At 50.8% G+C, this 15307-nt stretch overlaps 1 protein-coding gene across 1 annotated transcript; it reads left to right on the top strand.

Moving 5' to 3' along the window:
* The first annotated feature begins 2559 nt into the window (after window positions 1-2559).
* Window positions 2560-13605, top strand: RTL9 (retrotransposon Gag like 9). The gene is made up of 3 exons (XM_006746860.3): window positions 2560-2680; window positions 7851-11923; window positions 12467-13605. The coding sequence occupies exons 2-3, from the start codon at window positions 7928-7930 to the stop codon at window positions 12581-12583; spliced, it is 4113 nt and encodes a 1370-aa protein (XP_006746923.2). The 5' UTR covers window positions 2560-2680; window positions 7851-7927; the 3' UTR covers window positions 12584-13605.
* Window positions 13606-15307: the final 1702 nt, after the last annotated feature.

The following is a 15307-nucleotide window of genomic DNA, read 5'->3' as shown; positions in this document are numbered from 1 at the left end:
CAGTGAACTTGAACGCTTCATTCCTTTGGCAGGCTGGATAAATGAGAAGCCTAGGTGTACTGGATGGGCTAAGCCTCAGAATTCCTGCCACACCCACGGGCCCCTTCTAAGGAGTTTCCATCCACAGACCCTAGCTGGGGGAAGTAGCAGTTTCTTATGAATAGGTGGTTATGTTTGGTACCACGTGACCCGGCTTCCCCCTGGCGATAGCTGATTGAGCCAGGAGAGGGCATCTGATCCAAGAGCAGTCACCCGATAGGCTGGCAAGCAGCCTATGAGAGACCCCAGGATGAGAACTTTGCCCAACAAGCACAGTGGTGGTGACGAAGTTTGGGCCAATGAGAGTCTCGCGCTTGGGGAGTTTGAATACGAGCCCTAGAAAGAGAGAACAGTCGGCACCAGGAGCAGAAGCTGAACACAGAGACGCAGGGCCCACGAATAAGCAGGACCAGGAGAGATTACTGAGCCTCACCTAGGTGCCAGACACTTGACACATGTTTTGTTGTTTAAATCATTCCAAGAGCCTGTGAGGTAGGTGCTGTTACTCTCCCTGGCTTTACAGACAAGGAAACTGAGGCGGAGTCATTAAGTGCTGGGGTCGAAGCCCAGGCTTGTCGGATGGAAAAATCAGGCTGCACGACGCCTCTAAGCCAATGGTTCTTAAACTCTAGGGTGCGTCGGGCAGAATCGCTTGGGTCAAAATGCGGATTCCTTGGCTTCACCCCAGACCTACCAAGTCTGACTCTGGGAAAGTGGAGCGCGCCTCCCCCCGCCCCGTCCCTTCACCTCCCCCCCGCCCCACAAGTATGCATCTGCACTGTAACAGTCCTCTGAAGGGGCAGCTGACACAGAGGCTCCCCGACCTCTCAGAGAGATGCAGTTTGGGAGAGTAGGCGAGGTACTGTATACTGCATTGCCCTCACCTTCAGGAACAAGGTCAATGTCAACAGATGGGGTCGGACTCCAATTTAAACTCCTTAGACTTGGGGCCGTTTCTGCGCGTAAGAGGACATCAGTTTGTCCTCTTTCCTGGTCCAGGAAGTGTACACTGAAAGCGGTTATCTCAGGGAAAGTGACAGGACTGAGATGAATGCTCAGCAGTCTGTCCAGAGGACCCTATCTGCTCTGCAGGGTACAGAGCTCCCAGCTAACATGTGTTCACTAAGCATTTTCCACCGAGGAATGCAAATTGCAGGAACTTAGTGCACGGGCAACAAAGAACAGGAGAGAAAATGACCAAATACGGAGAGATGGGTTGCAAACCACGGCATTCTCAGGCTGCTCGTGGCGGGTCTTCTCAGCCCTATGATAATTGTGTAAGAATTCCATCCGCGCCCTTATTGACGCCATTGATAAAAATGCTGACCGGGACAGGATGGAGGCTAGCAGCCTCTTTCTAGGTCGCTGTGCAAAGAACCCCACTCTGGCAGTGGTATCGAGCCAGTTTTGAATCGATCCGCCTTTAGGAACTCTGCCTCGGGAAGCCAAGTTCCAGTCTGAAAGTTGCTTGGAGAGCCTTCGGTCGGAAACTGGTTTGTGGTCCAAAGGCTTAATGGCATCAGGCACGTATCAGACATGAGGGCTGCGTCGTCCAAGGGGTGGCATAGGTCAGATGTGTTGGCTAAGTCCCGCCTCAGCAGGGCTCGAATCTGCGCTTGGCAACTTTTATTTCTCTCACGTTCGTTCCTGCGGCCGCTTTCTTTATCTAAACTTAGTGTCCTCGCTTAGGCTAAGGTCAAACTCTGCTCTTCCCTCTTCTGGCCAGAGAGACTTCCTGTCGTAGAGGTATCTGATCTTATGTGTGTTGATATTTTAGCTTTCAGTGATTCCCTAAAGCAGGTCCTTGGACAAGTGCCCACCTTCCAGGAAAATTGCAGCAGCCCTCCGTGCAATGAGAAAGCCCGAGGACTATGTAGTCCACATTTTGTAAAGTGAAATCTATTTTATTGCAACGACTGTCCTTTATTCTGAGAGCATTGCCTGCTCTTTTGATGTTTAAAGAAAACCCTTGTTATTTTTTTTTTTTTAATGGAATGATAACTTGGGGTTGTTTGGTTTTGTTTCTTAATGCCTTTCCTTGGAAAAAAAAAATCTGGCAGACCACAGTCAGTCCCCCAGTTCTTTGCTTTGCAAGAGCTGCGAGTCAGGAAAGCTGTTCTAGGTACCTCCTATGACCACTTATGTCCTAAGTGCTTATAAATTACCTGCTTCATAATCTGCAGCAGAATCTCTCCGAGGATTGACATCAAGCTTACAGCTCTGGAGTTTACAGTATACCGGGCTGTAGTTTCCTTATTTAAGAAAATTGGGACGCTGCCCATATGCAGTCCTCCGGTATCCCTCCTGTTCTCTCCGATTCCACAGATCCTTCAGGACGGCACCTAACGTGAGGCGGTTCCGTTTGCTCTTCTTATAATGTTCTTTTCCCTATAGAGTTGGACATGCATATACATGTTGTTTGGGGAATTTGCCACACATCCAATGAAAGCGTAATTCCCAACTAACAGTCAAATCCTTCTCTTTGGAGCTACCCAGAACACACCTACCCTCTCTTCCATATGACAGCCCTTCACAGACTTGAAGACAGTGTTGTGACTCTCCCGTGAGTTAAGAGCACCAGCTGAGTCAGACAGACCCGAGTGACAAGCACAGCTTCACTCTCTCAGCTGTGAGAGCCAAGGTAAGTTACTTGATTTTATTTTCTCTCTACTTCAGTTCTTTAGCTGATTTATAAAAGGGGGGTAAAAAACCCCACTTCATTGGTTTATTGGGCAATAAATAACGTAATGTATGCAAAGTGCTTAACACGCTGGCTGGCAGGGTGAGCATTCAGTAAATGCTGGCTATTTCCAACCCCACCCCCCCCCCCGCCACTCCTCTATTTATAAAGAGCTGGGTGGGCATTTTAAGTGTCAGGGCTGTTGGGGAGCAAGGGGGGCGAGGAGGGTTTCTCCCTCCCTAATTGACCAGGGAAGTCAGGGGACCCTGAAATAGACCAGGTATTTCTTAATCCGGAGGTGGTCTATTTTCAGTTATCTGGGCGCCTATTTGCTGGGGCTGGGGGAGAGCATATTGTCGAGAATCTAGGGAAAGGTTTATTTTCAAGAGCTGGAGAGCTGTTTGTTGACATATTGAACCGTCTCTTGTTTATTCTTATTTCCCCGAGCAGCTAGCCATGCAATCCCCCAAACTCAATTACCTTTTGTGAGGCGGCGGGAGCATGACACCTCCTAGCCGTATTGATCAGTGCAGACTGGGCAGAACGTGAGGGACCTCAGAGATGCTAAGCAGCAATTTCTGGGCTTTTCCTGCCTTAGAAGGCCTCCCCTCTCTGTGTTTGTAGAGACACCGGCATTAATAAAATACAAGTCCGTGCCCCAAATGGACCAAGCGTGCAGCGAGAACCGTGTCTCTCTCACTAGCCTCCTTCGAAGGAGGCTGATGACGAATGGTCACCATCGACCAGAACTTGGAATCCTGGAGTGACCAGTGCCAGAATGGTTTTCCAACTGTAGCTCTTTGCACACACTGGGTTTTGCAAGCAATTGCATGATATGAACTCTGAATGCCATTGCAGCTAGAAAAAGTTTGGGAGGAGACACACCCAACTGTGAACAGACAGAGGAATGGGACTTGAGGGGATGGGGGGCGGGGTAGGCTCGGGACTCGCTTTATCTGCATGTAGGATTTCACATTTTTATTCCTAGATTATTTATGTAATTATCAGCCATAAATAAAAGTTAGAAAAATGAGAAATTGCTTTTCAAAACAAAACAGAGCAGAACAAAATACAAAATAAACGCAAGCCATTGGGGATATTTTTCAGAGGTCACTACTGACCGAGGAGCCAAGTAGTGCAAGCCTTAAGTGTGTTGAGAGAGAAAGGTTGCTTGGGTGGGGGAGACGTTGGGGATCCCTGGAGAGAGCTTGCAGGGAGAGCAGGAGAGAGGGCTAGACATAGAACCCCAGGGGAACACACCTTTTTGCAAAAGAAAAATAGCTTTTTTTCCCCCTCGAATACCAGTACTATGGGTCCATTAGAGGCAAACGAGAAAATACAGATAAGAAAAAGACAAGTCAAAATCCCCTTTAATTCCACTGCTCAGGTATGGTCACTGCTAACATTTTGCTCTGTGTCCTTCCAGAGTGTATTTCTTCGATGCAAACATATAGGTAGTTATTTTATAAAAATCAGCTCATCAGTTTCAATGGCTGCTACAGATCCACCATGATTTGTTTAACCATCCAATGAATTGTGTTCTAACCCCGGCATTTGAGGTCACTGCCAAATTTTTATGATCCTAAACAACCACGCTTTCTAGCTGTGTGAACTTGGGAAGGCTAGTTAACCTCTCTGTGCCTCTGGGTCCTCATCTGGAAATGAAGGTGATAATCATACCTACCTCGTAGAGTGGTAACACACGAGATCACGTACATAAAGTGCTTGCACAGTGTCAGCACGGTAAACGCCAGCTTCCCTGATTAGGTATAATGGGAATCACAGTTGTTGCTGTTGTTGTTGGCTTTCCTGTGAGTATCTTTTGATTTAGGGGGGAGGGCGGAGCTCTGGGGTCCGGCGGATCTGTGTGCTTGTGGTCATGGCAGTTCACCTCACCGGAGCTCAGTTTTCTTATTCGTAAAGTGGGGATTAATAGGACCGAGCTCACGGGGTCAAATGAGAGAATGTTTGTAAAGCCCTCAGCGCAGTTCTTGGCATGTGGGAAGAGCTCAAAGTCAGTTGGTGGTATTATTATTACTATTACTATTATGATCATTATCACCGTGAGTCAGCCACTGGTGAGGGTGGGAGGAGGAAGGTGGCAGTGAGTCGAGCGCTTGGAGCGTTTCCAGCCACTCGTCTGATTCCAAAGAGAGGAAATGATTTGGGGATCCACATTGACCCGGGCCGCAATCTGAGCTTTGACGTTGACTAGCTCTGCGACTCGGTCGCAACTTCTCTAAGTATCAGTGCCTACTTCATAGGTGTGCTCAGCCCGAGGGTCCAGGTAGTGTTGGTGGCTGATTGCGAGCATGGGAAGATTTACAGATGATCTGCATGCCTCCCCCGCAACCCTCAGATTCTGTGTCCCTATCTACCTGGGCTACTTGAACGTCACCTGAAGGCTTTGCCTTCCCCGGGGCTCAGGGACCAATTCTGCCCTGAGTCTGGTGGTTAAAAGGATGATGATTCAGAAAGCTCGAGGGCTCTGGTAAACCTTTCTGCTAGTTCGACTCTGACCTTGTGCCCCAGGTGCGGAAAGCAAGCTGGAGCCCTGCTTCTGTGAGCAAACCCTCACCTGGTAGGCTCGGGACTGGCGTGCTTTTCATGCTGGCTGCCTGCACACCCTAGAGCCTCGCTGTCAAATTCTAGCCCCGTGGCGGGGACACGGGTTGCCAGATTTCCCTCCGTGTATGTGACACGGGGGCAAATTGGCTTTTTATTATTACCATGGCAGGCCTCTATTAATAGCACCCACGGTCCATCGTCTCAAACCCTGGTTTCCCAGCACCTGAAACCCTTGGAATTCTCCTGATCGTTGCACTCAGCCTCCGGCCCCGGTTCCCCTTACCGCTACCCGCTGCCCGCACTTCCACATCATAGCCTGGCCCCCCGGACTCCTGGGTCTGCTCAGCCGCAGAGGGTATGTCTCAGTTCTGTCTCATCTCTGGAATTGCGTGAATCTCCTCTTTTCTCTGGGACGGCCAGAGGCGGGCAGAGGGGGCTGGTGCAACTATTGGGGGTGAGGGGGAAGAGGGGTGGAGTTGCATAGGCCAAGTGCTAAAGCGGAGCTTCTGGAGGGCTGTCAAATGAAAGGCGGCCAGAGGCAAATGTCAGAGCCTATATAGAGGCAGGAATCTGGGACCAGAGAGACGGAGCAAGCACTAGCAAGTCAGGAGCAGTGGGGCGGGTGGGCGGGCAGGCAGGCTGGCTGGCTGGCGGGCAGGAGGGGGGCGTGGCAGGGGATAGCTAAGGGAGATTGCAGAGAACAGCTGCTGGTACTGGGTCTTACTTTAATGAACTGGCTGGGCATGGGGCATAAGTAAATGGGCCAGACTAAAAGAGCCAGGGGCGCAGAGGACATAACTCTCTTCTCCCTAACTGGCAAGGTAAGATCTTTCCGGGTTTTGCCTGGTGGGGAACTGTGGCGTGTTCAGGGATTTTTCTGAAGATGGGAAGTGGACATCTATGAATGCTCTTTCGACTCATCTTTCCCACTGCACCAATTATTAGGGTAACCAAGGTGCCAGCAGGAGGCTAGTATTTCTTTTCCCACACCCCTTTCCGGGGCTGTCCAGGCTGGAGATTGGCAGGGGGTGGGGAGGTGTTGGTGATGTGACTAAGAGGGAGAAAAGGCAGACAAGGCAGATCATTATAGCACCGTGAGATAGGACATTATGGCATAGTAGGGGGCTCTGGCGTTGAACGTAGCCGGCAATCTGTGTGACTGCAGGCAAGTTGTTGAGCTTCTCTGGGCCTTAGTTATCTCGTTTGTAAGATGAAGATGGAGTGCCGAAATCTCTTAGCGTTGTTGTGGGGACCAAAGGAGATGATGCGTGTAAAGTGCCTAGTGGGGTGCTTGCTGGTCAGCGCATGCTCAGGAAATGTTCACTGTTGGCATTTCTGTTGCTAGTATTGTCGTTATTATTATGGAGGCACGATGCCACGAGATTGATGACTTTTGTGACATTGTCCCAAATAAGCAAGCGTTCCGTTTTTGGCATGGGCAGGCTGCGGCGGTGCGTCAACATTGTGTAATGTGCGTCTTGGTTTCCAAGCTATGTGCCAAGAAGCCCCTTCTGGGGCTGCTTATGGGGGTGGGCCGGGAGGTGAAGCTCTGGGATTGCCCACCCACGTGTCATCAGAGAAACTTGAAATCTGTACGTGAAATCTGTACGCCTATAGGTATTCAAGTGATGTTGGAACGGTAACTTAATGCAGCGTTAGGGATGCCAAAGGCTAGGCAACACCGAGGAGGGGGGTGATGGTAAAGAACAAACAGTTTTTACCGTCGCGGTGACCCTATTTAGCCCCAGCCCTGGCTACTCTGAGAAAACTGGCAGAATGGGAATAATAATGCTATCATACAGGGTATAAAATTCAAATGGGATAATGCTTGCAAATCCCCGTACCTTATAATAGACAGTTTGGAGTTGTGTGCACTTGCCTAAGTATAGTGCCCGGAACACACTAAGTGAGCAGCGCATGGTAGTAGTAGTGGTTGCTGTGTTTGTCAGTGATAAAAATGATAATATACAGGATTTTCGGTTGCGGGATGCTGTGATAATAAACAGGATTTTCAGTCCATGGATCAGATAAATGCCTTGCTTTTCCTGGAAGAGACCTTCAGGGCCATCGGAGTAGCAAAATGGGGACTAAACCCCTGGGCAGGACTCAATGAGCCAGCCCTAGGAGCTAACGATCAGCCCCGGGCAAAGGGCTTTCTCCTGCAGGTCCGCCAGCGCCTTGGCTGCCTTGTGAGCGCTCTGGTGGGAGAGGGAGCCTGCACCTCTCACAGTTTGCCACAAGGTGGCGCTGCCGCTTCATTTGCTCGGGGACGGCCGAGGCTCCCGGCTGCGGAGCTCGCCGGCATTTAGAGCTTTTAGCAGCGGAGGGGTGGTGCTGTGCTGTGGGACTGAGCGGGTTGGTGTGAAGAGAATAGGGCTGGAAGGGATCTTTGCTCTAGCTTTCAGTTCCTTCGTTGTCGCACAGCTCCTTTAACCTGATAGGCCCATCTCTGGTGCCACATAGCTAGCAGCGCGCGGAAAAGGTCTCCATGGCGAATCATTGGTCTCTTTCCCAATCTTTTTGATACTGGCTTTTGACGACTCAACTTGTTTCCTGTTTACAGATTTCCTTGCCGTTTGGGCTTCAGCAGGACACCTTGATCTCATCACGTTAGGGACTCTCTCCGCACTATCTGTGGCCATGGCCGATATGTCGATACCTTTACACTCACTCCGATTCAACAGTATGCTGAGGGAGGAAAATGTCGACCCCCAAAACAGGGGGTCGACCTTCTCTGGACCAATAATAGAGACCAGAGCAGATGTCCAAATCTTACAGTCCCACGTACAGCCTACAGTCTCGACGTCAGCATCAGACCCCGGAGGGATGTCTGCACAGTTGATGACATCCGCAGCCTTTGACACCATGGCTGCACCTCTAATGGGAGCACCAAACACTGGAGCACTGTCCCCACCGCTGATGCCAGCCGCGGAATCTGGGGCCCTGTCCCCATTGCTCGTGCCAGCTTCAGATGCGGAAGCGCTGTCCCCCTTGCTCATGCCAGCCTCAGATTCTGGAACACTGTCCCCATTGCTGTCCACTTCAGACTATGGATTAATGTCCCCGGGACTGATGACAATTCCCGACTTTGGAACAATGTCCACAGCACTAATGGCCGCCCCACATTCCGCCGAGATATCGCCCTTGGCAATGCCAGCCTCATCCTCTGGAGCGATGTCTGCACCTATAATGAGCACTCCAGCGTCTGGAGTGATGTCCACACCACTGATGCTGGCCTCAGATCCTGGAGAGATATCTCCACTCCTGATGCCAGCTATAAACCCTGGAGTGATGTCCACGCAGCAGCCAATGCCAGCTCCAGGCTCTGAAGCAATGTCACCATTGCAAATTACCGACGAAGACACTGAAGCAATGTCCAAAGTCCTAATGACCGCTCTGGCCTCTGGAGAGATATCTTCGCTGCTGATGTCAGGCACAGACTCCGAAGCCATATCCTCACTGATAATGTCAGCCCTCACTTCGGAAACAACGTCAACCCAGCCAACGAGCACCCAAGACTCTGGCGAAATCTCCACCCAGCCAATGTCCGGCCCGGATCCTGGAGTAGTGCCTTCACGGCTCATGTCAGCGCCAGGTTCCGGAGCAGTGTCCGCACCACTCCTGGCGGTCCCAGATGCTGGGGATGTGTCCACATTGCCCAAGGCAGCTCCGGACCCTGAAGCCGTGTCCCCACTGCTAATGACGGCCCTAACTTCTGGAGTGATGCCCACCCAGCTGATGTCAGCCCAGGACTCTGGAGGGATGCCCCCGCAGCTAACACAAAATCTAGACCCTCAAATCATGTCTACTCCACCAATGAGAGCAGCAGCTCCTGGGGGGATGTCCGCAGGGCCGGCGAGAGCCTCAGACCCCGGAGTGATGTCCACACCACGAATGAGAGCTCTAGCCTCTGGCAATATGCCAACACTGCTAAAGACAGTCCCAGACTCCGCAGCGATGTCCACCCCACTGATGACGGCCACAACCTCCGGAGCCATGTCCACGGAGCAAATGTCAACTGTGGCCTCTAGGGTGATGTCCACGCAGTTAACCATGGCCAGAACTTCTGGAGCGGTGTCTACGGGCTTCCTGAAAGCCACACCGAGTGGGGCAATGTCCACATCACGAATGAGACCGCCAGCCTCTGTGATGATGTCCGCGTCGCTAAGGAGAGCCCCAGCCTCTGAAACAGTGTCCATGCTACCACCGTCAGCCCCAGCCTCTGGGCCCGTGTCCACACTGCAGATGAGAGCCCCTGTCTCTGGAGCGATGTCTGTGCCACAGAGGAGAGCCACAGCCTCAGGAGTGGCAGCTGTGCCGCAAATGAGGGTCTCAGCCTCCGGAGCAATGTCCACCCCGCTGATGACAGCCAAAGCCTCTGGAGCCATGTCTCCACTGTTAATGAGAGACACAGCCTCAGGAGTGATGTCCTTGCCACAAATGAGAGCTATGGCCTCGGGAACAGTGTCCAAGCCACTAACGACATCCAAAGCCTCAGAAGCAATGTTCATGCAGCAAATGGCAACCACAGCTTCTGGAGACATCTCCACGATGCTAATGAGAGACACAGCTTCTGGAGCTATGTCCATGCGGCAGATGACAGACACCGCCTCTGCGGGGATGTCCATACCACTAATGAGAGCCCCGGCCTCTGGAGACATGGCCACACCACAAATGACAGCTGCAGCTTCTGGAACTATGTCCATGCCTCTAATGGGAGCCCCAGGCCCTGGAGCAATGCCCACAGCGTTAATGAGAGCCACAGCCTCTGGAAAGATGCCCAGTCAGCCAATGAGCACCCAAGACCCTGGAGGGATGTCCATGTCGTTCATGAGATCCATGACCTCTGGAGGGTTGTCCCCACGGCAGATGCAAACCCCAGCCTCTGAGATGATGCCCACACCAAAAATGAGAGCCCCAGCCTCTGGGGTGCTGTCCACACCACTAATGAGAGCCCCAGACTCTGGAAAGATGTCTGCACTGCTCACCAGAGCTTCATCCTCTGCAGAGATGTCCCCACCACTAATGAGACCCCCGGTTTCTGGAGAGATCGCCACATCTCTGAGAGTCCCAGCTTATGGGGCCATGTCTAGTCCACAAATGACAGCTCCAGCCCCTGGAATGATGCCTGTGGCACAAATGAGGGCTCCAGGGACTGGAGCCATGTCCACACCACTAATGAGATCCACAGCCTCTGAAGGGATGCCCATGCCTCAAATGACAGCCATGGCCTCTGGAGGGGTGTCCCTGCCCCTGATGAGAACCCCAGCCTCTGGAGTGACATCCGCACCACAAATGATGCCCGCAGCTTCCGGAGAGATGTGCACATTATCGATGCGAGCTCCAGCCTCTGGAGTAATGTCCCCACCACTAGTAAGAGCCCCAGTCTCTGGAATCATGTCCACACCACTAAGGAGACCTTCGGCCTCTGAAGCTGTATCCGCAGAGACATCGAGAGGTCTAGCCTCTGGAAAGATGTCCACTGCACAAATGGCAGCCATGGCCTCTGGAGGGATGTCCAAGCCATTAACGAGAGCCACAGCCCCTGGAACAATGCCATTGATGTCAGCCATGGCTTCTGGAGACATGTCTGTGCCGCTAATGAAAAGCATGGCCTCTGGGACAGTGTTCGCACTGCAAACAAGAGTCACAAGTTCTGGATCTATGTCCTTGCCACAGACAACATACGCAACTTCCGGAGGGATGTCTGTGCCGCCAATGAGAGCCTCAGCTTCTGGAATGATGTCCATGCCCCTTCTGAGAGCCACAGCCCCTGGAGGGATGTCTGTGCCACCAGTGAGGGGCCCATTTCCGGGAGCCATGTCCACCCCACAGATGGCAGCCACAGCCTCCGGAATGATGTCCACTCTGGAAATCAAAGCCACAGACTCTGGAGAAACATCTGCCTCTCACATCAATGTCACAGCATCTGGATCAAAGTCCACACCGTGCATGACGGCCACAACCACTGAAACAATGAAGCCACCACCACCCCAGGAAGTCCCATCCTTTGGCATGCTGACCCCAGCACTCTGTTACCTCTTAGAAGAGCAGGAAGCAGCCCGGGGTGCATGCTCTGTGGAGGAGGAGATGGAGGTCGATGAAGAGAAGCAAATGAAGGTCTTTTTGAACGACTCCGAGAAAATGGCATTTCTGGTGTCCCTTCATCTGGGGGCAGCAGAGAGGTGGTCCATCTTGCAGATGGAGGTAGGCAACCCCCTCTCAGATGAAAACAAATCTTTCCTGAGCAGATCACAGGGCTTATATGACTCCCTGTCCGAGATAGACATCCTCAGTGCTGTTCTTTGCCATCCCAAGCAGGGCCAGAAGTCAGTCAGGCAGTACGCCACTGACTTCCTGCTGCTGGCCCGACATTTGTCTTGGTCCGATGCCATTCTTCGGACCAGGTTTCTGGAAGGACTCTCGGAAGCTGTTACCACCAAAATGGGCCGGATCTTCCTGAAGGTGGCCGGCAGCCTAAAGGAGCTGATAGACAGGTCTCTCTACACTGAGTGCCAGCTGGCTGAAGAAAAGGATTCCCCGGGCAGCTCCGGCCAGGTTCTGCTGTCAGCCTGTAAGCGGAATAATGAGGAGGCCATGGAGAATGAACTGAACTCTTATCAGCAGACCGAGGAGGTAATGATGGGGAAATACACTCAAGGGGAGTGGTGGGCAGTGATGGGGAATGCACCCTGCTTCTTTGAATAGAATAAGGAAGAGGCGAGAGGGAGGCATTGAGCTTCTAGCCCCTAACCCCCAACCTGGAGTTTCATCAGTGGCCTGGCTGTGCAGTTATTGGGGGCGTATTAACCACTTTGAAGCAATGCCCCGGCCCAAGTTCCTGGGGCGGGGGGGGGGGCGGTCTGAGATGGCTAAAGGTCTAAGTCTTCCGATTATGAGGGAACCAGCTGGGGCCCAACTCTCCAATTATCCTAGGGGAGATGTCATCTTTGGGGGGCCGAGTCCTACCTACAGGCACATACATCTGTTGTGGACCCAGGTCACTAGGGAATTTGGCCAGCCTAATCGTCGGTCACACATTATGCACATGCGGTACATTAGCCAAGTTTCTCAAACTGCTAAGTTACTGACGTCATCCAGGCAGAACCCCCTTATCATAGTAAGTGTGGCTCTTACCTCTGCTGGTTTTTTTTGTTTGTTTGTTTTTCTCACTCCCAGCACCAGCATGTTCCCAAACGCTGTTACTACCTGAAAGAGCATGGAGACCCTCAAGAGGGTCTGCATGACCACCTTCGCCAGAGCACAGGCCATCACAAGGCCCCCACCAACAAGTAATGCTTTCTGGAATCTTCTCCTGTGATGTCTGACTCCGCTGCTAACTTGAGGACTGGTTCCTGGACCCATTCCATTCAATTACATCATAAACCTTGTGGCCTTCCCCCTTCAGCCTCCCCAGGCACAATCCCCCACCCCCTCGTAACTCCCAGTTGGCTGACTTGACCTTCTTTTTTTTACCCCACATGCCTATGACCGGCCCTGACAATCAGAAGTGTGGACTTCAAGAGTGTTTGGTGTGTGAGGTTCTGAACTCCTATTGCCGTCGAGACCAGTCCTAGTTCCTGGTCCAGGGAAAAGTCTAAGCAGGAGAAACCATGTCCTACCTCAAAAACACCTTAGAGCGTCTTGCCACATGTCATCAGGCAAATGTGAGGAAGCCCTGGTCCCATTTCACCCAGCAGGGGATCCTATAAGGAGAGTGATGCCCGCTCCAAAACCACCCTTTTCATATGCCCCAACTCATAGCACCTAAAGTGGGTCTCCAGGGCCCTTGCCCTGTTTATAGTCTCCAACTTGAACCATTCGTTTTGACCCACAATAGTAATTATAGTAGTGGTAACATTTATTGATTATGTATTACGTGACCGGTACTGGGCTGACAAGCACCATCTCACTACACTCTCATCATAACCCAACTTGTTCTTGTGTTGTCAACTTCTGACTTCTTGATCTTTTGTCTATGGCCCTTGTTTTGTTCTTTGGTGTCAAATTGCTAGTTCTGATCTCTTGGTGGCTCCCTGAGTAATTAGCTGCCCCCGCTCCCCTTGGCTATTGTGCTTCATGACCGGCACTCTTGATAAAGGTCTTGGTCTTTAAACAGGCATAGATAGTTAGAACATTCTATGAGCAGTGTTTGCCTTCAGGTGGTGGGATTGTGGGTGTTCTTATTTTCCTCTTTCTACTTCTCTGTACTTTCCAGATTCTCTGCGGTTAAGCATGTATTACATTTGTAATCATAAAAGTCAATAAAGTTCATTTATGGAAAAAAAAAGAGAATAAACCGTGGCTGACAGAATTTGATTTACAGAGTCCTTCTTTCAATCAATATTGATTATCTAACATGTGTCAGCCACTGTTTTAGGGACCGACAGATTAAAAACCCCAAGAGAATGAAAACTCCATTCCAGTGGAAGGGGCAACGAGCAGGAAAAGACATAAGTAAGATAGACTGAAATCGTGGTAAAGGCTATGAAGACAAGAAATCGGGATAATGGGGCATCTGATACTCACAGGGCCAATTTATTTATTTAATAATAGTCCACATAATTGGGTTACTCAAAGATCTTTTACAAACAGTAGGAGCGGCATGATGAGAAACATACTGTAGAAAGTTAACTTGGCAGGTGTCAGAGAGCAGTTCTGAGCCCCCTGTTGTAATTCTACAGGTGACTGACTTGCCAGCGACTCAGTCGAGGGCTGGTGCAGTGGGGATGGAAAGAGAGGACAGGCACCAAACGCTCTCTGAGGACTCACATCTGCTATTCCATTACCCTAAACACTGGGTCTGCTTCTAGGAAGAGGAAAATGATTCTCAGAAAAAAACAAAGATTGGCAGACAAATTAGCGGCCCCATGGTAATATACATAAGCATCTGGCTCTGCAGGCTGCCTGTAGATGTATCAATCACCCGTGCTGTTGCCTCCGGGGGGGAAAAGAGGGGACAAGAAGTTGGGAAACCCAAATTCAAGGCGGGGGAGAGGCTCACAGCTCTTAGCTCAGCAAAGCACGGTCAAGCTTACTCTCGACTGAAACGGAAATGGATGTACGGAATCACAATTGGCGTCTGGAAAATGTCTATGGGAAAGAAAATGTCTTAAAATTGAAACTTTTTTTTTTTTTAAAGAGACAGAGAGATAAGGAGCGGAGGGGCAGAGGGAGAAGGAGAGAGAGAATCTCAAGCAGGCTCCACTCCCAGTGTGGAGCCCGATGCACGGCTCAATCTCACGACCCTGAGGATCATGACCTGAGCTGAAATCAAAAAACATCCGCTGAACCGACTGAGCCACCTAGGCGACCCCAAACTGATTTTCTTATAGCCGTGAGCATGGAGAACAATAGCAATTCTTTTTTAAAGAACATGTTATCATTGAAGTAGAGTTGACGTTCAGCGTTCGATTAGTTTTAGGTATACGACATGATGATTCAACAATTCTGTACATTACTCAGAGCTCATCACTGTGAGTGGACTCACCATACAACATTATGATATTATTGACTATAGTCCCTAGGCCGTACTTTGCATCCCTGTGACTTGTTTATTTTCTAACTGGAAGTTTGTACCTATTAATCCCCTGATTCTTTTCTTTATTTTCTTCCCCATGTTTCTTCCCTTTCCTTTTGCCTCTGCTCTTCTTTAAGCAAATGTCACTAAAGGTAAATGGAACAAAAGAAGCCCAATCAGATCCTGCCGGAGCTCAATGCCTGCTTGCTCCTCTACCCACCCCAAAGGTTATATTTAGAAATGTTTCAAGAGCCACTCAGCCTCTACATAGAGCTGGGCTATCATATGCCCAAGTACTTGAGACAGTTTTGTCTGCTGTAAAATAGTGTTCAAGTTTCCCCGGGCCTCGCTGGCCTGTGGGTAAAAATAAGGTCCCATAAGCAGTAAAAACTCAGATGGCACTGGCCCCTCTCCCCACTTGTGTGTTACACGACTTCAAGCCCTTGAAGGTTTCCTCCAGGGATCTGTGGAAGATCCTGGCGGGTTCTCGTGTTCTGAGC

The sequence above is a fragment of the Leptonychotes weddellii genome, chromosome X (assembly GCF_054177405.1).
Source record: "Leptonychotes weddellii isolate Sample4059 chromosome X, ASM5417740v2, whole genome shotgun sequence".
NCBI classification, from domain to species: domain Eukaryota; kingdom Metazoa; phylum Chordata; class Mammalia; order Carnivora; family Phocidae; genus Leptonychotes; species Leptonychotes weddellii.
Note: the sequence above shows the minus strand (reverse complement) of the source record. Positions and strands in the feature narration are given on the sequence as shown.